Source organism: Natator depressus, chromosome 8 (genome assembly GCF_965152275.1).
Source record: "Natator depressus isolate rNatDep1 chromosome 8, rNatDep2.hap1, whole genome shotgun sequence".
NCBI lineage: Eukaryota > Metazoa > Chordata > Testudines > Cheloniidae > Natator > Natator depressus.
Window position 1 is genome coordinate 19,823,534 of NC_134241.1, and position 20,330 is coordinate 19,843,863.

Here is a 20,330-nt window from a genome sequence, read left to right on the forward strand (position 1 = left end):
CATAGACTTTGAGACACCTTGGATAAATTACTAGCATTTAACCTCTCTCTGCTTTAGTTTCCTAATTTCCAAAGTGAGAATAATGATGCTTTTCCCCCATTTACATCTGGGGGGGCTGGAATGCTAAGTTTTATTACTGTTTGTCTTGGAAAAAATGTGATGAGATCTTCAGTGACCTCACAAGTGGTAAAATTAATTTTTACACGAGGTACAACACTGCACTGCTCTTCTTAACACTATGCTGGGGACAGTGCTTGGGTATAGATTCAGAATGTGAATCACTAAATCACCAGCACTACATTTGGCAGTATACTAGGTTTTCCAGGGCCTTCTGTTCAAGTACCGAAAGTCTGAGGTTTCTTAGCTTGTGAGATCTAACATGATCACAGCCCAAAATTTGGCTGCTGGCTAATGTAGTATTGATGGCACAGGTCTCTGTACGTCAGACTGGATGTGTGAGATGATTCCATTTGATTACAGTAATAAATATCAGTGAGTACACTTGTTCCTCAGCACCCCATCTGCCTTGTTTAACCATGAAAGATCTTCCCAGTACTGTTTCAAATCCTTACAGTCACATATGTCTCAGATGACATAAGGATGGTGCCAAAAGAGAACAGAGTGGAGCATCTGTCTTGGGAGCTTTCTCTGCAAAGAAAATTATAGCAATCGCCGCTTTGTTCTGCTATCAACATCTAGTCAAAAAGACAACCCCCTGAAAAACTGACCTTTGAGCAAATTTTCTTGCTATTGATTAGAGAACTGAGTTGATTCCACCAATGTGTACAGAGCAGCATCTGCCTGTGAACAGCTGGTCCTGCTGAAGCAAAGCTGGGGGCAATTCTATGCTGCTTATATTATGAACACTCCTATAAGTGCCACATATACAGTGAGCACTGCAAAACTAAAATTTGAGTTTCAAATATAAATCCAATAAAAGGACATTTTTAGGCCCCAATCCAAGAAAGCACTTAAAAGCATATGCACGTATCCATCTACAGGACAGCACTTAAGCACATGCTTAAAATTAAGTACTGTCCTGAATAAGGGTGCTTTTAAATCAGAGTCTTAATTATTTCACCTGCATAACAGGGTATATATTTCAGAGCAAATTAGTTTATATGACTCAGCAGCAGATTGGGATGATTTGGATTAGGTGAACATTTGAAAACTGTCTTGGAATGGGACAACTTTTAAATGCATTACAATGTATGTGAATTCATACTCTTCAGAGATGACAAAACTACATCACAGTTAATGTGACACACTGTGTGAACAGCCACAGTTCTGTATATACTGACAATACCATTCTGCCATCTAAATCGTTTCCCCATTCTTCACTCATAACTCCGCATGAAAAGTAATCTGACCCATTCCACGATGTGGAAATGCCCAGTGACAGATTTTTATTTATATCGAAGTCTAAGAAGGGAACACTGCAGCAACAAAATTCATACAGTTTTAATGCAAAAGGAAAAATGCATGTTCACAAAGTTTGACAATGAATAGATTGGTATTAGAGACCATCTAGCAAATGTGGACTGGATGGTTTAAGGAACTGGTAATGAAACATGGAGCCTTTCAGTTCATGGATACCCATTCAAATCTCAGGTAGTCAGTTGTTACCAAAAATAGTTACTCTGATAATTTGTAATGATCGCATGTGAAGTGAGTGGATAGTCTCACTCCATTTCCAAATGGAGGGGTATACACTTCACAAAGCCACCACCACAATGGCTGCCTTGTTAACAGTTCCAGCTAAAACTCCAGCCATTAAATAGGCATGAAGCCTGAAATACCCTTAGAGGTTGTCCCTCCAGGGCAGCCCTTAGACATGTTGGTTATACACCCACTAGCTGTGTTATTCTGGATCTGCTCTGTGGCCAGAGGACTTCCATCTCACAATTTATCAAGCCAGTATCTTTCACGACCACTGAAATAACTTTAAAAAAAAATCAACCTGTGTTTTGTCAGAAAAAAACAGATCTATTTTCATGGTTTGCAGAGACAGCTAAAGTGGCCCACTGGAAGTTTGCCCTCTTATGTTAACATATTTGAACCAAAAAGGAGGACGTGTGGCACCTTAGAGACTAACCAATTTATTTGAGCATAAGCTTTCGTGAGCCATAGCTAAGTGAGCTGTGGCTCACGAAAGCTTACGCTCAAATAAACTGGTTAGTCTCTAAGGTGCCACACGTCCTCCTTTTCTTTTTGCGAATACAGACTAACACGGCTGTTACTCCGAAACATATTTGAACCAGTATCATAAATTTAGGCCTGCATCTTAGAAGAATTCTACCATAAAGCCAGCAGGAGAGCACAAAATTGTCATCCATTCCATAGCCATGGTGGGTACTGGGGTTTTTCTATCTCCTCAGTGATGGATTTAAAAAAAAAAAAATGAAATCTTTAGAATCCAGAGGACTTCCCATTCCAAGCAAAAATAGGTACATAAGCTACAATTTGCCTTAAAAGCAGGTGATATTTGACAGCATTAAAGAGTGTTTAGTTTCAGTTAGATTCTCTCCAGAACCACCTCTAAATGGGGATTTAGGATACAATCTATTTAAATAATCAAGTCAGTCTGTTTTCAAATTAAATTTATACAACTGAAGACAGCTGCATGTATATTCTCACCCTAGAGACTGCTTTTTTGCCTTATATATCACACACACACACACAGAGAGAGTCAATCATCTTATTTTACACATTGGAAGAGATGTCAGTGTTTTTCCCTCATCTGTCCTTTCTAATGCTATTTGTCTTGATTTCCATTAGGGAAGAAGTGTGCTTTTTGGATTGTGGTCTGAGCAGGCTTTCATAGCACTGAATAAATATCATCTGAAGAATCATGATAGACATTTGCTAAACAAACAGTTTCTTCTGAGCAATCAGTCTGGCAGCAAAAAGAGCCTTTCTAAAGTATACCATTTGATGAAAATCTACACTATAGGTTTGTCTTCCCCTCCAAAATGAATCTCTCTCAACTGATGTGGAAAAATATCAGCTCAGTGAGTGAACGTGGTATCCCAGAGAAAAATGTGATTTATTGTTGTGTTCAATGAACAGTTTGTGCGAAGGAAAATACTTACCAAAGATTTATGTGCTGAGGTGGTGTTGGAGTTCTACCTATCACGTACATCTCCACCTTCTAATGCCTGCCCATGATATTTCATTTTAATTGTTTCAGGACACAATCAGTTTCAAAAGGACCTTGATATATCTGCTTCCCTAGAAAGCTGCTTCTAAGCAAGTCAACTTCAGCAACAGCCGCACACACCAGCAAAAGCAACAACTTTCATTTTGCAGCGTGTATGACCTTTGGGCAGTCACTTCAACTCATTGTGCCAGCTTCCTTATAATAGAGGTAATAGTGCGTATGTACCACACCTGAGTGCCATGAGGTTTAGTTCATTAAGTTTATAAAGTAATTTGAGATGCTCAGATGGAAGGAGCTAAAGACAGTTTATTAACATCACAACTAAAATATACACCCACTCCCCCGCCCCCCCCAAAGTCAGTTAGGTCAGTGTTTCCATTCTAGTAGATAACTTTTTGCTAATGCTTTTCCACATGAATTCCTATGAATCAGGCACTATTTGGGCAGGAAGACTATTGATACAGCATCAGAAGATAACAGAAGTCCACATTCAGGGACTAAGCTTCCTTTATGTTCATGATACTTTTTTTTTTTTAATCACTTGCAGATAAAGCATTCCCCATCCCCCCATTTTCTAAAAGATTGTTTTCTCTTGAAAGTGGGTGTTAGGCTGGTGTGCGAACAATTTTTTTTTCTTTTGTACGTCAAACCACCTCTAATCCATAACAAAACAGCAACAGAAGGAAAGGAGCTATAATTAATACTTATGTAAAGAGGCAAGTCACATGCCAGAGAACGGTTGATGCTGTCTGGGACTATTTGGCTGGCACAAAATGCTGTAATGAGGAATTACTAAGGAGACATTCACATTTTTCTGTAAATTTGTGCTTATGACCCAATTAGACTCCTGACCATTGTCTTTAAAATATCTGTTTTGAGGGGATGGGTGACAAGCTAGTTAGTTAGTTGAGGGACTCTCAGTATTAAGTCTATTAATGAAAACTTTGCTTAAACAGGACATTGCTTAAAAGCATTAACTTTTCCTTATGTACACATCTTCTGAAGCCAATGTGAGTAGACCTCAATCCTGCAGGACGTTGAGCAGCCTCAACCGCCAATGAAAGTTGCCCAGCACCTCATATAAGACGCTCAGCACTTGGCAGGACAGATCCTCTTAAATTGAAACCTATGTACCTAAGTCATGGTATAGGAAATTAATTGCTCAGATGAGCAGCTGATTTACATGCAGAGAGGAGGATTGTGGGGAACAGAGCTATCAAAAGGCATGGATTTGAGTCTTTCACTGGCAAAATATTCTCTACTATTTTGGGGAGTTTCTGTATTTTCTTGGGAGGCATGCACACGGATTCCAAAGCATGGTTCCACCAGGTGGAAAGCAACTTCCTTACCGGACAATTCAGATTCTCTACAGTTTGGATATTCTTAGCACAGTGAGAATGCTTAAGCTATTTGGGGGATCCAGACTGCTGAAGTGGTGCCAATTAAAATCCCTTGTGAAGCTCCTTGTGAGACAGAGATAGCAGAAGCTACAGCCCTACATGTCTAAATTTTAACGCAGGTCTACGCTATGGGGGGAAAGTCGATCTAAGCTATGCAATTTGAGTTACCTTAGTAGCGTAACTCAAGTCAACATAGCTTAGATCGCCTTACTGTGGGGTCCACACTACTCTGTCGACAAGAGACACTCTTCTCATTCCGGTGGAGTACCCGAGTAAATGGGAGAGCGATCTGCAGTCAATTTAGCGGGTCTTCACTAGACCTGCTAAATCGACCCCCGGTAGATCGATCGCCACAGCGTTGATCCACTGGTAAGTGGAGACAAGCCCTTCGTGTTAAACAGTCTCCAGTGTAAAGCCCCTTAACAGACTTGTTTATAAAAAGCTTTAGTCTTTTCCCCCCTCAGAAGCTTCAAAGTGTGTTAGGGGTCGAGGTTAATCTACAAGGGCCTTTGTCTGTCCATTCCATGCTTGGCTCTAGCCCAGATTTGGCCAAGCCTTTTTGACATGGTTCGCACGGTCTGAGGCTCTGCACTGCCAATGGCTCGGGGCTGTTCTCCTCATTAGATGTGTTGCCTGCCCAGTTAGGTTTAATTCTCAGCCAACATTCCATTATTTCTGCTTTGTCCTGGGCTTGTCTTTGTCCCTGTTAATTACTAGCAGAAGGGCAGCAAGTGGAAGCAGGACACTGAACATTTGGCTACTACTCTTTGGCCTGGTTGACATGCTGAAGACTGCACAAATAAAAATAGACACTGAGGTGCTGAGTCTGCTTGAGGGTCACTGCAAAGTCACATGAAATTCCAGACAGTGATCTCAGACCTCCACAAGCACTGAATTCACAAAATATAACCAGTATTCAGCTCTCAAGACTGTTCTCAAAGCACACTGTTAGAGGAAAACCTGATCCAAAATGGCTAACACCTGCAGTCCTCCTCAGGCAATGCTCCCAATTTATGGGCTTGATTCTGTAGTGTTGAGCAGCTTCTACTCATGCTGATTGTACTGAGGGCACCAGCAGTTTTTACCACCTGTTAGCATCAATCTCTAAGTCCACAGAAGTTTTGACTTGAGTAGGGACTGCAGGATTTGGCCCTAAGGATGTAGCACATTGTGCACTCCATCAAAATCACATTCCAGGCCCTACAGGGCTTCAACCAGCCAAACAGTAAAACAGTGTTTCCACAAATGGCTGCTGCTTTTAGTGTTTTAAAATAAAAAGGTTAAGAAGAAATTTGAATTAAAAGTTTTATTCATTCAACATCTCACATTACAAATATTTAAAAATTATATGCATACTGGTATAAATAGTCATTTGCAAACTATTTAATAACATTAATTTTCCACTAGCACTTCAACAAATGAACTCTTTAAAAAAAGTAACTTGTGTTATATAACTTAGAGTAGAACATACAAAAATATGAACTTAAATGTGAAAATTACTTTAATAAAAAATGAATTACCCTTATTTAAAATGCTATAATAAATACTACAACCTCCCCATACACAGTAAAAACTATATGGAAATTCAGCCAAGTAGTACAATTAACTGACATACTTAAATAACTTTTCCTTCTGATAATATGAGCAATACATTGGGGGAAAACATATTAGGGATTAGTAAAAACTAGACACCCACTTGCTAAAAGTTTCACATCCAAAAAATATAACAAAAAAATCTGATGAAAATTATAAAAACTAATTATACTTTAAAATTTAAAAATATAAAAAATAAAACAGTTGAATACAATATTGTCCCAATTCTTACAATGCTATCAATCACAGTAGCTTTAAAATAAGATAATAAAATAAAGCAAATGACCAAACCTCTTATTCCTTTTTTTAAAAATAATCTCAAATTTACATTAGTAGAAAGATTGATTTCTGATTCTTTTCTTTAGAAACACCAGCAAGAAAGAGGATTTACTAGAACAGTAGAAAATGACATTTTTAAATGTCTGCAATTAAAAACAAAGAATTACACTGCAAAGATCTTCCAGAAGTCTGAAATAAGTATTGCACATAACTTGAAGTTAACTTGCCACAATTCATCACATTCAAGTTTTAAATCACCTTTTAACAGAAGGTTTTAACTCTTCAAAAACAAAAGGGGTGAATTATCAAGTCTTTCCAACAGCATCCTTATAAAACGCTAGATTCATTCACTGCAAGTTTTAAATTTGCATTCTGCAGAGGTCTGTGTATGGAGAAGTATATACTATACCAAAAAGCATGGGGCAGTGGGGGTCCTTTACATATAAAGTAATCAGAAACACTTTATTTTACACTGCAAAAATAACCATGTAATTACTCTGTAACTACATTGTAAATACATGGCCAGTGCCATGCTAGCGTGATAGAACTACAGGCTTAACCCTTTTGCAAACTGAAGTGATACCCGAAGATTTGTAAGCTAATTGCATGTTAACTATGTTTGGAGTGACATGGTAACTCCAACTACAAATCCCATGTAATCAAAAGGACATGTAATCACTATCTAAGTACAGAGTAATATATGTAATTGTTTATGCCCTGTAAATTGAAGTGTAACCAAATAATCTGTAAACACGCTTGTCACACAATCACAAGTGAATATTAGTAGAATAACAGTTTCTTACATTAGTCATGCATACTAACATTACATGCCTGCCACATAGCAGGCTTGCTTTTATTTCTTTAAATATAATTTAAAAGAGCAGACACCTTTCTGCATCAAACACCTAACATCAATTTGTTATTAATATTAAAAATGGCTAAACATTCACCAAAAACATCTGCATTTGTGTATAATTTTTAAAAACTTAGTAAGAAGCGGTAGACAATTTTGATGTTACTTTACTTTTAAATTTCTACACTACACTTATGCATTTAATTTTTGAGGGTCTAAAGACTGTCATTTGTCACTTTCATGCTTTTTTTCTTCTTTAATTCTCAACTTTACATATACTATTTCTTAAATTATATGTACACCAAATACATGGTGCTGGGCTAAGATGTTTAAGCAACATGCTTTCTTTTCTCTGCAGATTCTAAAATAGCATTGCCAGTGCACAACATCCATAATTCAAAATGTATGCAGAGCACTGAAATGTATAAAAAGCAGAATATAAGAAAATAAAATTTATTAAAATTATTTATATTAAAAAATGAAGTATATGAAGATCTCTCAGTAATAAAAGTACAAAAAGCTACTCTTTGCAATATGAAAAATTGAGGTATTGCATAAAGAGATATCCCGTCAGTGAAAAGTGTGCCTAAAAATGCTCACTGTTGGAAAAACAAGATATACAAAAGTAGTGCATAACAAATATACATTATGTGCATGACAAAATAAGTTAGCTACAAAAACACTGTACCGAAATTCAGCAGGTCATGTACAAAGGGAAAATTATTATTCAAAGCTAGTTCTCAAACAGTGTTATTTCTTGTAATGTTAACCCATCTCACCTATTTACTGGGTAGGATCGGCACAATATCACACCCCAAGCCACCTAACAAGCATTAAAAAAATTAAAAGGAACATTCCAACTATAATTATGGACTTCAGAGAAAAAGAGTCCCTGACAATCTGCACAAGAGCACTCTCCATTTGCATTACTGTTGTCAATATTTTCAGGGATTTCATTAAAAGCAGCTCCCTTTCTTTACTTGACTAGTAGACAGCAAATGTCTCCATTTTGACCTTTGGAACTTAATAAGGTATAGTTCATTAAAGCCTGTATTGAAAATAAAAACTGCTTCTCATAAAGATAATCTTGAGGGTTAGGGGGCTCACAGAGTAGAAGTTTTCTGCAGCACTGAGGCAAATCTTTGGTTTGAGAGAATCTAGGATGGTACCATGCCAGACAGACAGTTTAGAAGATTGCCATTGGATTGGTTTGTTTTGCACACTGCTACACTATCATTTTAAAAGTTGACCAGGGCATTAGTTAAAATCAAGTTTGGAAGTTGATGCCCCTTCTAGGGCATCAAGAGACTATTTCAAACAAAACCCCCACCTCACCCTTAAGCATTCAGTTATCTACCATGTATTGTGTTAATGCTTCTCAAGCTGGAGTTTATTTATAATAAAGCATGCATTAACTTAGCAAAGTTGGCACTTCAGACACCTGTAATTCTTTATTTCCCCATGCGAAGTTCTGAAGAAAAGGATTCTTAGTTAGGATTCTCTCTGCAGGAAGAGTAAGATAGGCATATGCCTCTTTGCACAGATTTACACACTTATTAGTTCAGCAAACAGTGCAAAACAGACTTGGAGACTACTTAGCTTTGTCCTATTTATGCTTTCTACCTTATAGCTAGCTAAGTTAGAGGATATTAAAACTGACTTTACATCCAAGAGTAAAACCAATTAGCAGCCAATTTTTAGTCTGTGATACAGTGGAATACCAGAACTTAAGATAAAATCAGTGATATCCTTGAGGTATCTTATTTTTCATGTCAAAATGGAGAGCAAAGGCTGGCCCTGATGAATGTTAGTATATTAGGATATAGAGTTATATATAACCATCAAAAATAAAATCTATACATTTGTCCTTAAGGAGAGGAAATGCCAGTTTACTAGTTGTTATTACTCTAGCTTTGGTAGAATTTCTAGGGCAGCAACCAGACAATTGAGTTCTCTCTCTTTTTAATGAAAAGTAATAAGTGCACTCCCGCCCCACCACTCCACTCAGTAGTAATTTTACCCAACTTTTATATTTGGGAACCTTTAAAAGGTAATTGTTTTGATAAAAATATACTAAGCTCTGCCTAGCTGATTAATACTTTGGATGTGGTTGAAAGTCAGAGACATGGTGAAATATATCCTGTGCTAAAAATTCAGCCTCAAAACCCTTAACGTAAATAAAAATAATTGTTATAATGCTGCTTCAACGTTGCTCATGCATTTTTTGTTGCTTTAAACATGCTCTTTCCTAGGCAGTTACTAGCTTCTTTCATTGCTGTAAAATTTAACAGTAAGAAAAGGCAAAAAAACAGGCTTCCCTTGGCGGGGCGAAGGAGGGGAGTGTCAGAACAGACTGATAGTGTTATTGTTGCATGGTTATTTTAATAAGTATTCTTATGTTTTTTATTAACAATAATTTAATTAAAAAAACAAAATACTCTATTTCATTTCTCTTTTCTTAACATTTTTCTCTCTCCTCTATGAAAATGTTGCATGAAGTAAGTGTCCTCTTGATACCAAGGACAAGAGGATGTAACTTACATGCAACATGTTACCAATACGAAAAGGAGTTCCCAATACAGTTTTCAATGACAAGATTCTACAAAATACCCATATTATAGGTCATTCTTTCATTATACTATTGTTAAATTACAGACTACTACAAAAGGACATGCTATCTTGAATAAGGGGGATGGCGGGGAGGGGATCAGGATAACAGAAGAGTGCACTTATTTTGAGGCCTGCATATGAGCACTGCAGTAATCTTTTAGTTCCAGCGGAATGAAATATGTCTTGGGCGATCTCCTCCCTCCTTCACCAGGGGCTTGTGGAATTCCCTGCCAGCGCGTGAATGGATAGCAGCCCAGCAATATTCACAGTAATACTGCAGACAGGTAACATTAGCACAGAAAAATGGAGCAAATTTTCCACCACAACGGGCCCCCTGACATTCATCACACAGCTGATCATCCAAGACATATGGCTTAACTTCCACCTGCATTCAAAACACAAGAAAGTTTACAATACTTAGTAACTGTGCAGTTGATACTCCCAATGTATGCTATTATTTATATTGTGGCAGGACCCTGATGCCCTAATCAAGGTTCTGTAGTGGTCAGTACTACACACACACACACCCCCCCCCCCAGTCCTTTCCGTTCTCATTGCAGGCGTCAAAAATAAATATAGGTTCTTTCAGTTTTGTTTGTTGAAAGAACAATCCTGCCCCCTTTTTACATTTGTTCAGGATTCAGTAGTTTGTGCTTTTTTGTTTTTGGTTCAGAGTCAGTTTAAGAAAGGCACTAGCTGCTGAAAATCAATGCTGAACAAGCAGTTGTCAGCACAAGGGTGAATCAACCAGTTTTGTTCCAGAACATGTGTGAACAGGTTCATATTAAAATCAAAGGAGGATGCTGGGGATCTATTTTAAATATAGTTATAGGTATTATTATTCACAAAATTCCCTTTCAGCCAGGAATGTAAATTTACACAACATTAAAATTGCAGCTTAAGCACTCCAACATTTGAAAAGTCCAAAGTCCATATTTCCACTTATTTGCGAATTTCATTCACACCTTTAACAAACGATGCTACATTTAGTTTGTTTCGTCTTCCTCTAGTACTTCAACTTAGTCCAGTCAGCAGTAGGAGATGTAACTGATCTACTTGTTTACTAATAGTAAGACTTGAACAGGATAGATTACACAATATAACTATACAACTGACATTCAGGACAAGATTCTGAGCAGTAATCTAGCTCCTATGTGCCACTCTGGCACAGGAAAAAAGCCCGAAAGCACACAGATCTTCCTAGCTAAGGATTCTCTTGGTATGGAAGAGTTCTGACTATTGTACATATAGTTCCCATGCCAATTCCTATGTAGGAAACAAGGAGGGGTAGGGAAAGGAGCATAGTCAGAGCATGCTACACTCTTGCAATTCCCAGCTAAAGACGACCCACTGGGGACCCACCAGCTGGCATATTTTCTGGAGCATAGAGAGGCTGCTCTAAAGTACACTGGGGACTGGGCCAAGATAGAATAGGCCGCAGATTCAGGGAGCTGCATCCAGCTCCACTGTGGTTCCTCCTCTCACCTGCATCCAAAGGAAGCCAGTCACCACTGAGAATTTAATCTATATCTAACTAGCCAGAAGAACTGCCCGTTTTATTTTGAGAAAGTAGTAAAAGTGAGCAGAGACAACAAGCTCCCTTTTGAAAATGTGAAGGGAGGACGTGAACTGATGTCAACTATATTCTTGCCACCCTCATTGTTCAACACAGAAAGCTGAGGAAGAAAATCCTATTGACACTCTGTAGCTTCCTTTTTCTTAAGCGAAGGAGTAATGGGGAGAACCTTTCCAGGTTCCAAGAGATGGTCATAAATATGCAATCAGTGTAACTCAGTACTCTATATCTAGAAGAATATGAATGTTTTGATGCTGATCTCTGAAGTCTAGCAGTGTTTCGTTTTATTTAGTAACAATAACATTCAGCAGTTATTTACCATTAGCACATTCAAAGTGTTCTTCTAATGAATCCTCCCAGCATCTACCATCATCCCCCCCATTTCTTTTTAATCACAAATGGAGAAACCGAGGCAGAGGTGATAGACCTGATTGTACAATCCTTACTCATAATATCAAGGACTTACTAGATGAACAGTCCCACTGGCTTCAGTGGGACTATTCACCCACATGCTCACTTATGCAAGCAGAAGTTGAACAACTGGGCCTTAAGTGACTTGTTCAAAACCACAGAAGGAATCCATATCAGAGCTAAGATTAGGGCAAAGGAGTTCCTGATTCCCAGTGCCATGCTCAAATCACTGAAAGACTACCTATCACCTGTCTGCCCAGACTTTGAGCCCAGGAGTGCAAATAAAATTATAAGAGCAGTTCTGTCATCCAATGGTAGTGAGAGACTGCTAGAGTTTTAGGGAAAGTTTTTCGAAGAGAAAATGAGAGACTATACAATTGCAGAAAGAAAAACCTGAGATGTAGCACTTAATGGAGCAAAGAGTGGCAGTAATGACCTGAAAGCCTGTTTCATTTATAGTCCAGAACACTGAAGCCTTTCAGATGACCAAACTGGGTTTCTTACATGTGAAGCAGACACAACAGGCAGAGGTGCACACAGTCCTGATACAACTGGCACACTAATTTCAGGTACATTAGAGTGAGGACAACTGTGCTCCTTCTTTAATTGTCTCTTCTTTAAAAAGTTAACTTGACATGACAAAATACTGAAACTGCTAAGGCAGGTGGGGAGGGTTGTTATGAGGCTATACCAGAATACTTACAGTATGCTGTACAATGCACTCCTATGATGCTCTTTTGGGAACATTCCCCAAATTTCCTGCCTTAGCAGTCACCTACTGGGGTCAGGAAGGGATTTTTCTCCCCCAATGTATTTTTGCTGTTGGGTAAGGTGATTTTTTTTTTTTTTGGTTCTCCTTCCTCTGAAGCATCAGAGATGGTCACCGTTGGAGATGGGACACTGGAGGGGATAGGCTAGTGCTCCAAGGTGGCACCGAGCAGAGTCTTTCCCAGGTGCTTGGCTAGCTGGTTCTAGCTCACATGTTCAAGATCTAACTGATTGCCATATGTGGGGTCAGGAAGGAATTTCCCCCAGATCAGATTCAAAGTGACCTTAGAGGGATTTTGCCTTGCCCTGACACGTGGGTCACTTGCCACGATTGTGTATCTATATGCCACTTAATTCCCTACCATTGCAGGGGCCTCTGGCATTGGTGCACCTCATAACCAGTCTAGTCTTCTGTGGGCTGTAACATTTTGGTTTAATTTCAGTTTCTGAGTTTAGTGTGCAGGTGCTGGGTGGTTTTAGTGGCCGAAGTTATACAGAAGGTCAGACTAGATGATCTGGTGGCCTTTATGACTATTTACACACACACCCCCTCGCTCCTGGCCTCTATGACTGTACACACCCCAACAGATTCTGCCTATCCTTTATGCTGGTGTGCAGTGGAGGTGGGGAAAGAGCAAGAACTGCTCCCTCTTTCAAGAATGCTTCAGTCCATCCCTCTGCCCCAGCCTTCAGAGTCAGACAGCCTCCCAGTGGGAGTATTCTATACCCCTGTGAAGGGGTATGGCAGCTGGCATGATCTCTTCCCCCCCCACGTATCAGGAAGTTCAAGGATGTATTTTACCTCTAGGTTACCTCCCAGCGCACCATAGGCTGTGACTGCTCCTTTTTCTGGGCTGTGCTAACATGGCACAATGTAAATCTAAGCATGCAGTAAGTCTGAATGTAACATTTATAATCTTCACAATGAAACACTGATATTTACATGGAAACAACACATTTCTAGAGAAGACACTGAACAAAATGTGCTTTAGCCCTTACCCGTTTATCTATCTCTCCATGCTGCAGCTGAACAAAGCGGGCACTGATAGCAGCTATGTAACTTTGTTGATTAGAAAATGCAACCCGCCCAGCTCCTTTTGGGTATTTCAGCTCAGGATCTGTGTCAATTCCAGCGTAGCATACACCTCCATACAGCCGGTCCATTATCATTGCAAGCTCCACTAAAGCAGAAAACACAAACACAGTTAGGTAGATTTTTATTTTCTAAATCCCCTTTCTGCCATTCTAAGCATCGAATGTGCACGTTTATTTGTACTCCTGTCTCTAGCTACAGTTACATAGCATCAGCAATACTTACATTTTTCAAACACTAATATATGTTTATATGTTTAATATATAATATATAATATATTTTTTCTCCCGAGATGTCCTGCTGAAAAAACTCCCAGGGTTCTCCCAAAGCAGTAAGGCTGATTGTACAACATGCCAGAATTAACATGCCAAAGCTGCAAGACATGTAGTATACCTGCTCGTAATGGCCGAGGAACACCTCCAACAAAAATAGTTTTTCGTGGATCAAGAGGCTGCGAACCATCCATCACGAAGTCACTATCACTGAGATTCCAAGGCCTGATCTGAACCTATGGTCAGAAAACAAACTTGTTTACTGTTCCTAATTCAGATTAAGAGTTGAGGTAAGTATTTTAGCAATATCAACTGTCAGTTACAATGTAGCCTCCCTGATGGTAAAAACTTTAAAATGGTATCAATGACTATACTTTGAACTCACTTTCAAACTGTACATCAACTACCAATTAGGAGTTAATGCCAATATGCTCTATTAATGGTGACCTAAGCAGATCAGATTTCACCTTGTTATTTAACTTGTATGAGATATACAAGTTCTTCCTCTTAATGTGATGCATTATCACAATCCAATCATGCTATATAAATTTTATAAATACACATGTATCCATGATATTTGTGTTGTTCTGAAAGAGTAAGCGGTACTGTAGACATCAGGCTAATCACTATCTCAATAGATCCAGCATGCAAGGCTATGCATAGTTTATTTACTAAGCAACAATGGCTTCCGACAGAGGGTCTTGACCCAGAGCCCTCTGAAATGAGTGGGAGTCACTAGGCTTTGGACTGGGCCCATAGTTACTGCAGTATTAGTACATAATGCATAACCATACCATCCTCTTTGACATTAATCTGTTTCACTGAAGTCAGAAAATATGCATGACATCTGCAGTGCACAATTTATAAACTTATTTTATACCAACTCTAAAGTACTTGAAAATGTTACCCACCGGTTTGTCTTTGATAGTGGGGCTGGAGACACAAAGGTAGAGTTTTCCATCCTCTTCAATACATGCATCAATCAGAGCCTGTACAGAGCTTTCATCTTGGAACAGCAAGAACGCATATCCTAGGTAAGAGAACAAGACGACTTGCAAGATTCCTGATGCGATTCTAAGAGATTTAGTTTTTTATAGTTTATAATATTTATTGTCATTATTTAGGGCCAGACTATGCGCTGATCCCACATGATTACACTGCAGTATAAGAGGGAGTAAACAGTAACACACCCCCCAACACACACAAATGCTCCCCCATGCGGCCGCCCAGCATGCCTCCAAAAGCAGGAGGGAAAACAAGAGCTATGTGTTCAGTACTCTCTCCTCCCTATCCCTTTCGCACTGGTGGGGAGGAAGCAAGCAAAGAGGTGGAAACAGATAGAGCCTTGCCTCCATCCTGCCAGCACAGGTGAGTTGTGAATGTGAGGTACAGTTTCTTCCCTGGGCTGCTTAGCTCTGCATTCCCCTTACACAGCGCTAGTCTAACATTTTACATATGATGTAGTAAATAAGAGGTCAGGCAGAGTAAAGAATAGAGAAATGAGAGGAAGGAGGCACAGAGAAAGAAAGGGGAGTCTGACCGGAAGTGACGTACGAGTAATTATTTTAAATGTGTATTATCATGCACTGTTCTGCAGTCCACCTACTTGCAACATCCTGCAGGATTTGAGTTACAGCATGATTTTAGGGGATATTTTCAGCATGGTACGGGGGAGCAGTGAACATGAAGATCTTTTACATAATGAAAATTACACTTCAAATTCTTACACTGAAAAATACAGTCACTGGTTCTGCAATAGTTCTTAAAATGATGTTAACATCATGATAGTTACCTTTAGGAGGAAAATAGGATTTGCTTTCCGCCTTGTGCGGCCAATCCACAATCAAAGGACCAAAGCGACGAAAGCTAGCCGTGATCTCATCTGAGGGATGAGGAACAGGGGGATAAAAAGGAGCATGAATAGAAGTTAAAACCCACTGAACATAAAACCCTGGAGAATCTGGATTTCAGGTAATTGGTCATATTTTTTCCTAACCTATAAACAAATATCAGACCCCTGATAACGTTTATTGAGGGAAGGGGAATCTTCATGACAACTCAGAACATACATTAAATAGTGAGAAAAAACATTTCAAAGATCAAGGATTTGTCTCTTTATTAATGGTTACAAATAAAAGCTTGCAGCCCACTAAGTCACAGGAATGAAATCAATGAATCTAAATAGCTACCATATCCTAGCTTCAGGCATTCTCCCACATAAAGAGTTCAAAGTCCGAATCCTTGACTAACTGCTTAGCAGTAAGTTCTGCCAATCTGCCTTGCAATCACAAACGGTTTGGAGAAAAGGAAAGGGAATATCACAAGGCCCAGTCAAGCTTGTTCACATCACATGCTTGTGCCACATCTGTCCGCATTATCTGAGTTTGACCTCAAACTAACTTATAGTAATGCTTGCAGAATGCAGTTATGCAATAGCTATAGGAAAGAATGCAGAGAAGAAATACAGTAGTGTAACAGGAAGCAACTGCAGCACCCATTTCAAATCCTCCTCCCACTTCAATATTCCGCTAAGATAATTTATATTTGCTAGTCCTGTAAAAATGTTCCACTAATTATGGCATTGTTCTTTTTGAGCTTGGGTAATTTTCTCGCCTCAAGAGAATGGTTGCTAGTAATAAGAAGCTTCTGAACAAGAAACACCTGTGTACAAAGCTCAAGTAGGGATAAAATTTTCTATTACTGAAGAGGCATCTGCAAGTTTTAAGTAGACTACATTAGCACCTAGGTGCTACAATACATGAAAAATACCTAAACAAATGTTTTCCCCGTGTTTTGTTATGCATCCCTTCATCACACTAAGCAATTTTTTCCATAGAAATTACAAGGTAACTTCTTGGATTCCCCCCTTTTTCTATTCTTTTATTGTTCTCTTCCCTCAAAGACATTACAACAATCTTCCCTCATTGGAGGCTGGTCACTGACAATTTTGTACAGAGAAGACAGACACAGAGGGCAGAGCAACAGTGCTTTGCACGAGTCCCAGCCTCTCCTACCCTGGGAGAAAGTTCTTGTGACAGCAGGACTGATTTCCATCAGATATTTTTATTATAGTATGTATCATGTATTTATAATTAGTGTAGGTGTCCCCCTACCCCAATCTTAAATTGTTAAAACCTGGAAAAGTGTGCTTTTCAATTTGGCCAACACAAGTTTTTTTTTTTTATGATATTTCTAGTGGAACAAAAGTTGACAAACTTCGGTATTGACAGTTTTCTTTGTTTGTGCCCAAGGGTCATCAGGAATGTATATTGCGATAGAAATGTGTCAGGGTTACCTTAGCTGATGTACACAGACACAGTAAGCCCACCACTTTGTAACTTTATAGGCATACTTAAAATTGGTCTCTGTCCTAGACAGCACTTAAACATGTGCCTAATTTTAAAGTATATGCTTAAGTGTTCTCCTGAATTGGGACCAGAAGGACTTTAAAATTTTTCAGTGGTGAGGTGGATTTAAATTATATCTATATGGATTGTGATCCTTATTCTAGTTCATTTTCTGGGGATTGATGGGGGGAGAGAAGGACACAACAAGGACATGTCTTGAGGGAATGGACTTATCCTTTCAGCATAGGTTGAACAAAGGCAACACAACTATGGTAAGTCTAGTCCTTCACAAAATGAACTGTTCACATGCCCATCTGGTTTCATAAGATTAAAAAAAAATTTTTTTTTAAAGCCATTACCTGGGAATAAAGAACACATACCCCAAGAATGTTCTATTGTAAATGTCATATTAAATTTGACCATTTAATTGCTAAAAACATACCATGGTGAAAGTAGCTTGTGTTTGACTGTCAGATTGTCATATCACAGTGATTTACAGTGCAACATATTATAACTTTTTGACTGAAATACAAGTCTAGATTAAAATAACGTTATGGTTAAGAAAAATCCACAGATTAACAACTTTCTGGATTGCAGCCGTCACTGTGCTCTAACTATAGCCCCTCTCATGCTTTGACATCATGAAAGACAGGGTTCCTTTGTCAGAGGGGCTCTGCAACACTAAGGCTAGGACAACAATTAGCAAGTTTACAGCGGCACAGCTGTAGCAACGCAACTGTGCCACTGTAAGATCTCTTGTGTAGCCGCTCTATGCCGAAGGGAGAGAGCTCTCGGATAGACGTAATTTAATCACTCCCAACAAGTGGCGGTAGCTATTTCGGCGGGAGAGCCTCTCCCGCTGACATAGCACTGTGCATGCTACCACTTATGCTGGCGTAACTTATGTTGCTCAGGGGGGTGGTTTTTTCACACCCTGAGCGACAAGTTTTGCAGACATAAGTAGTAGTGTAGACATGGCCTTAGTGCTGCTGCATATCATGGGTGTTTCTTTACACAAACACTGCAGTGTCCCTCAACCCCCCAATATTCATGTTGAATTCACCAAACATTTTTAGCTTCTCACCAAAATTAAGTGCCTCTGCACTGATTCCGGACTCAGTTCTTACCATCCACTGGGGTGACAGGCTACCACTGGACATAACCACTGTCAAAAGCTGCCACTGAGTAGAGCAAGTTTACATAAGGAGCTGAATGAAGAGCCAGAACTAGCTGGGACTGTACAAACCTAACAGAACTACTGGTAATATTACTCCTACTCTTAAGTTTCTGAAGCTCATTAGAAGAGTATTTTAAAATGAGCATGGGTTTCATGAGGAAGAGGGATAACTTAATTCCTTATCTTCCAGCTGTATTTCAGTTTGAAACACATGATCCAAGTGATTTAATATTCAAACACCAATTCAATGTGGCATGTTTTCATGTTTAAAAAAAATATATATCTGGCTCCCAAAGCAACAGATACATAAGAATCAGAGTTTGGGGTTTATAAAATTTTATAAAAAAAGAGAACTGAAAAAAAAAAAAAAACCCATAAAACAGCTTTTTAAAAAAAAAACACTCGAGAAGGATAGTGTGGGTATTTATGCACTTATTGTAAGGTTCATACTTGTTCTACTGATCTTGCCCCCTAATTGAAAGAGTTAACTTTCTAATAAGAATGACAGAAACAAGGGCTGTCAAGTGATTAAAAAAATTAATCGTGTTTAATCGCGCTGTTAAATAGAATACCATTTATTTAAATATTTTTGGTTGTTTTCTACATTTTCAAATACATTACTTTCAATTACAACACAGAATACAAAGTGTACAGTGCTCACTTCGCAAATTTTTTTAATCAAAAATAAATATAATGTAAAAAACAAAAGAAATAGTATTTCTCAATTCACCTAATACAAGTACTGTAGTGCAATCTCTATCATGAAAGCTGAACTTACCAATGTAGAATTATGTACAAAAAATAGTTGCATTCAAAAATAAAAAATGTAAAACTTTAGAGCCTTCAAGCCCATTCAGTCCCAACTACTTGTTCAGCCAACTGCTCAGACAAAAAACAAGTTTGTTTACATTTGCAGGAGATAATGCTGCCCACTTCTTGTTTACGTCACCTGAAAGTGAGAAAAGGCATTCACATGGCACTGTTGTAGCTAGTGTTGCAAAATATTTACATGCCAGATGTGCTAAAGATTCATATGTCCCTTCATGCTTCAATCACCATTCCAGAGGACATGAGTTCATGCTGATGATGGGTTCTGCTCAATGACGATTCAAAGCAGTGCAGACTGACATGTTTATTTTCGTCAGCTGAGTCAGATGCCACCAGAAGGTTGATTTTCTCTTTTGGTGGTTCAGGTTCTGTAGTCTCCGCATCAGAGTGCTGCTCCTTAAGACTTCTGAAAGCAAGCTCCACACCTCATCCCTCTCATATTTTGGAAGGCAGATTCTTTCAGATTCTTAAACCTTGGTTCAAGTGCTGTAGCTATCTTTAGAAATCTCACCTGGCTACCTTCTTGGCATTTTGTCAGATCTGCAGTGAAAGTGTTCTTAAAATGAACAACATGTGCTGGGTCACCATCCGAGGCTGTTATAACGGGAAATGTATGGCAGAATGTGGGTAAAACAGAGGAGGAGACATACAATTCTCCCCCAAGGAGTTCAGTCACAAATTTAGTTAACACATTTTTTTAAACAAGCGTCATCAGCATGGAAGCATGTCTTCTTCATGCTTCAGCCACCATTCTAGGGGCATACAAACATTTAGCATATCTGGCACATAAATACCTTGCAATGCCGGCTACAAAAGCGCCATTCGAACGCCTATTCTCACTTTCTTTTGACATTGTAAATAAGAAGCAGGCAGCATTATCTCCTGTAAATGTAAACAAACTTGTTTTCTTAACGATTGGCTGAACAAGAAGTAGGACTGAGTGGACTTATAAGATCTAAAGTT

The 20,330-nt window shown here is 38.8% G+C and overlaps 1 protein-coding gene and 1 long non-coding RNA gene across 4 annotated transcripts in view; one reads left to right on the forward strand and one right to left on the reverse strand.

Annotated features, from left to right (window-relative positions):
• Positions 1-3,313: 3,313 nt before the first annotated feature.
• On the forward strand, positions 3,314-14,462 carry LOC141992016 (uncharacterized). The gene is made up of 3 exons (XR_012640513.1): positions 3,314-3,367; positions 12,342-12,451; positions 14,036-14,462. It is a non-coding gene; the product is annotated as an uncharacterized LOC141992016 (long non-coding RNA).
• Positions 5,883-20,330, reverse strand: part of CPEB4 (cytoplasmic polyadenylation element binding protein 4) — a 53,587-nt gene continuing 39,139 nt past the window's right edge. For all 3 annotated transcript variants that reach the window (XM_074960553.1, XM_074960554.1, XM_074960552.1), the window contains 5 exons: positions 15,808-15,897; positions 14,927-15,045; positions 14,137-14,251; positions 13,650-13,831; positions 5,883-10,280 (listed from right to left, as the gene is read on the reverse strand). In XM_074960553.1, the coding sequence (XP_074816654.1) occupies positions 10,053-10,280; positions 13,650-13,831; positions 14,137-14,251; positions 14,927-15,045; positions 15,808-15,897 (734 nt within the window). In that variant the 3' untranslated portion in view covers positions 5,883-10,052. The remainder of the gene's footprint in view (positions 10,281-13,649; positions 13,832-14,136; positions 14,252-14,926; positions 15,046-15,807; positions 15,898-20,330) is intronic.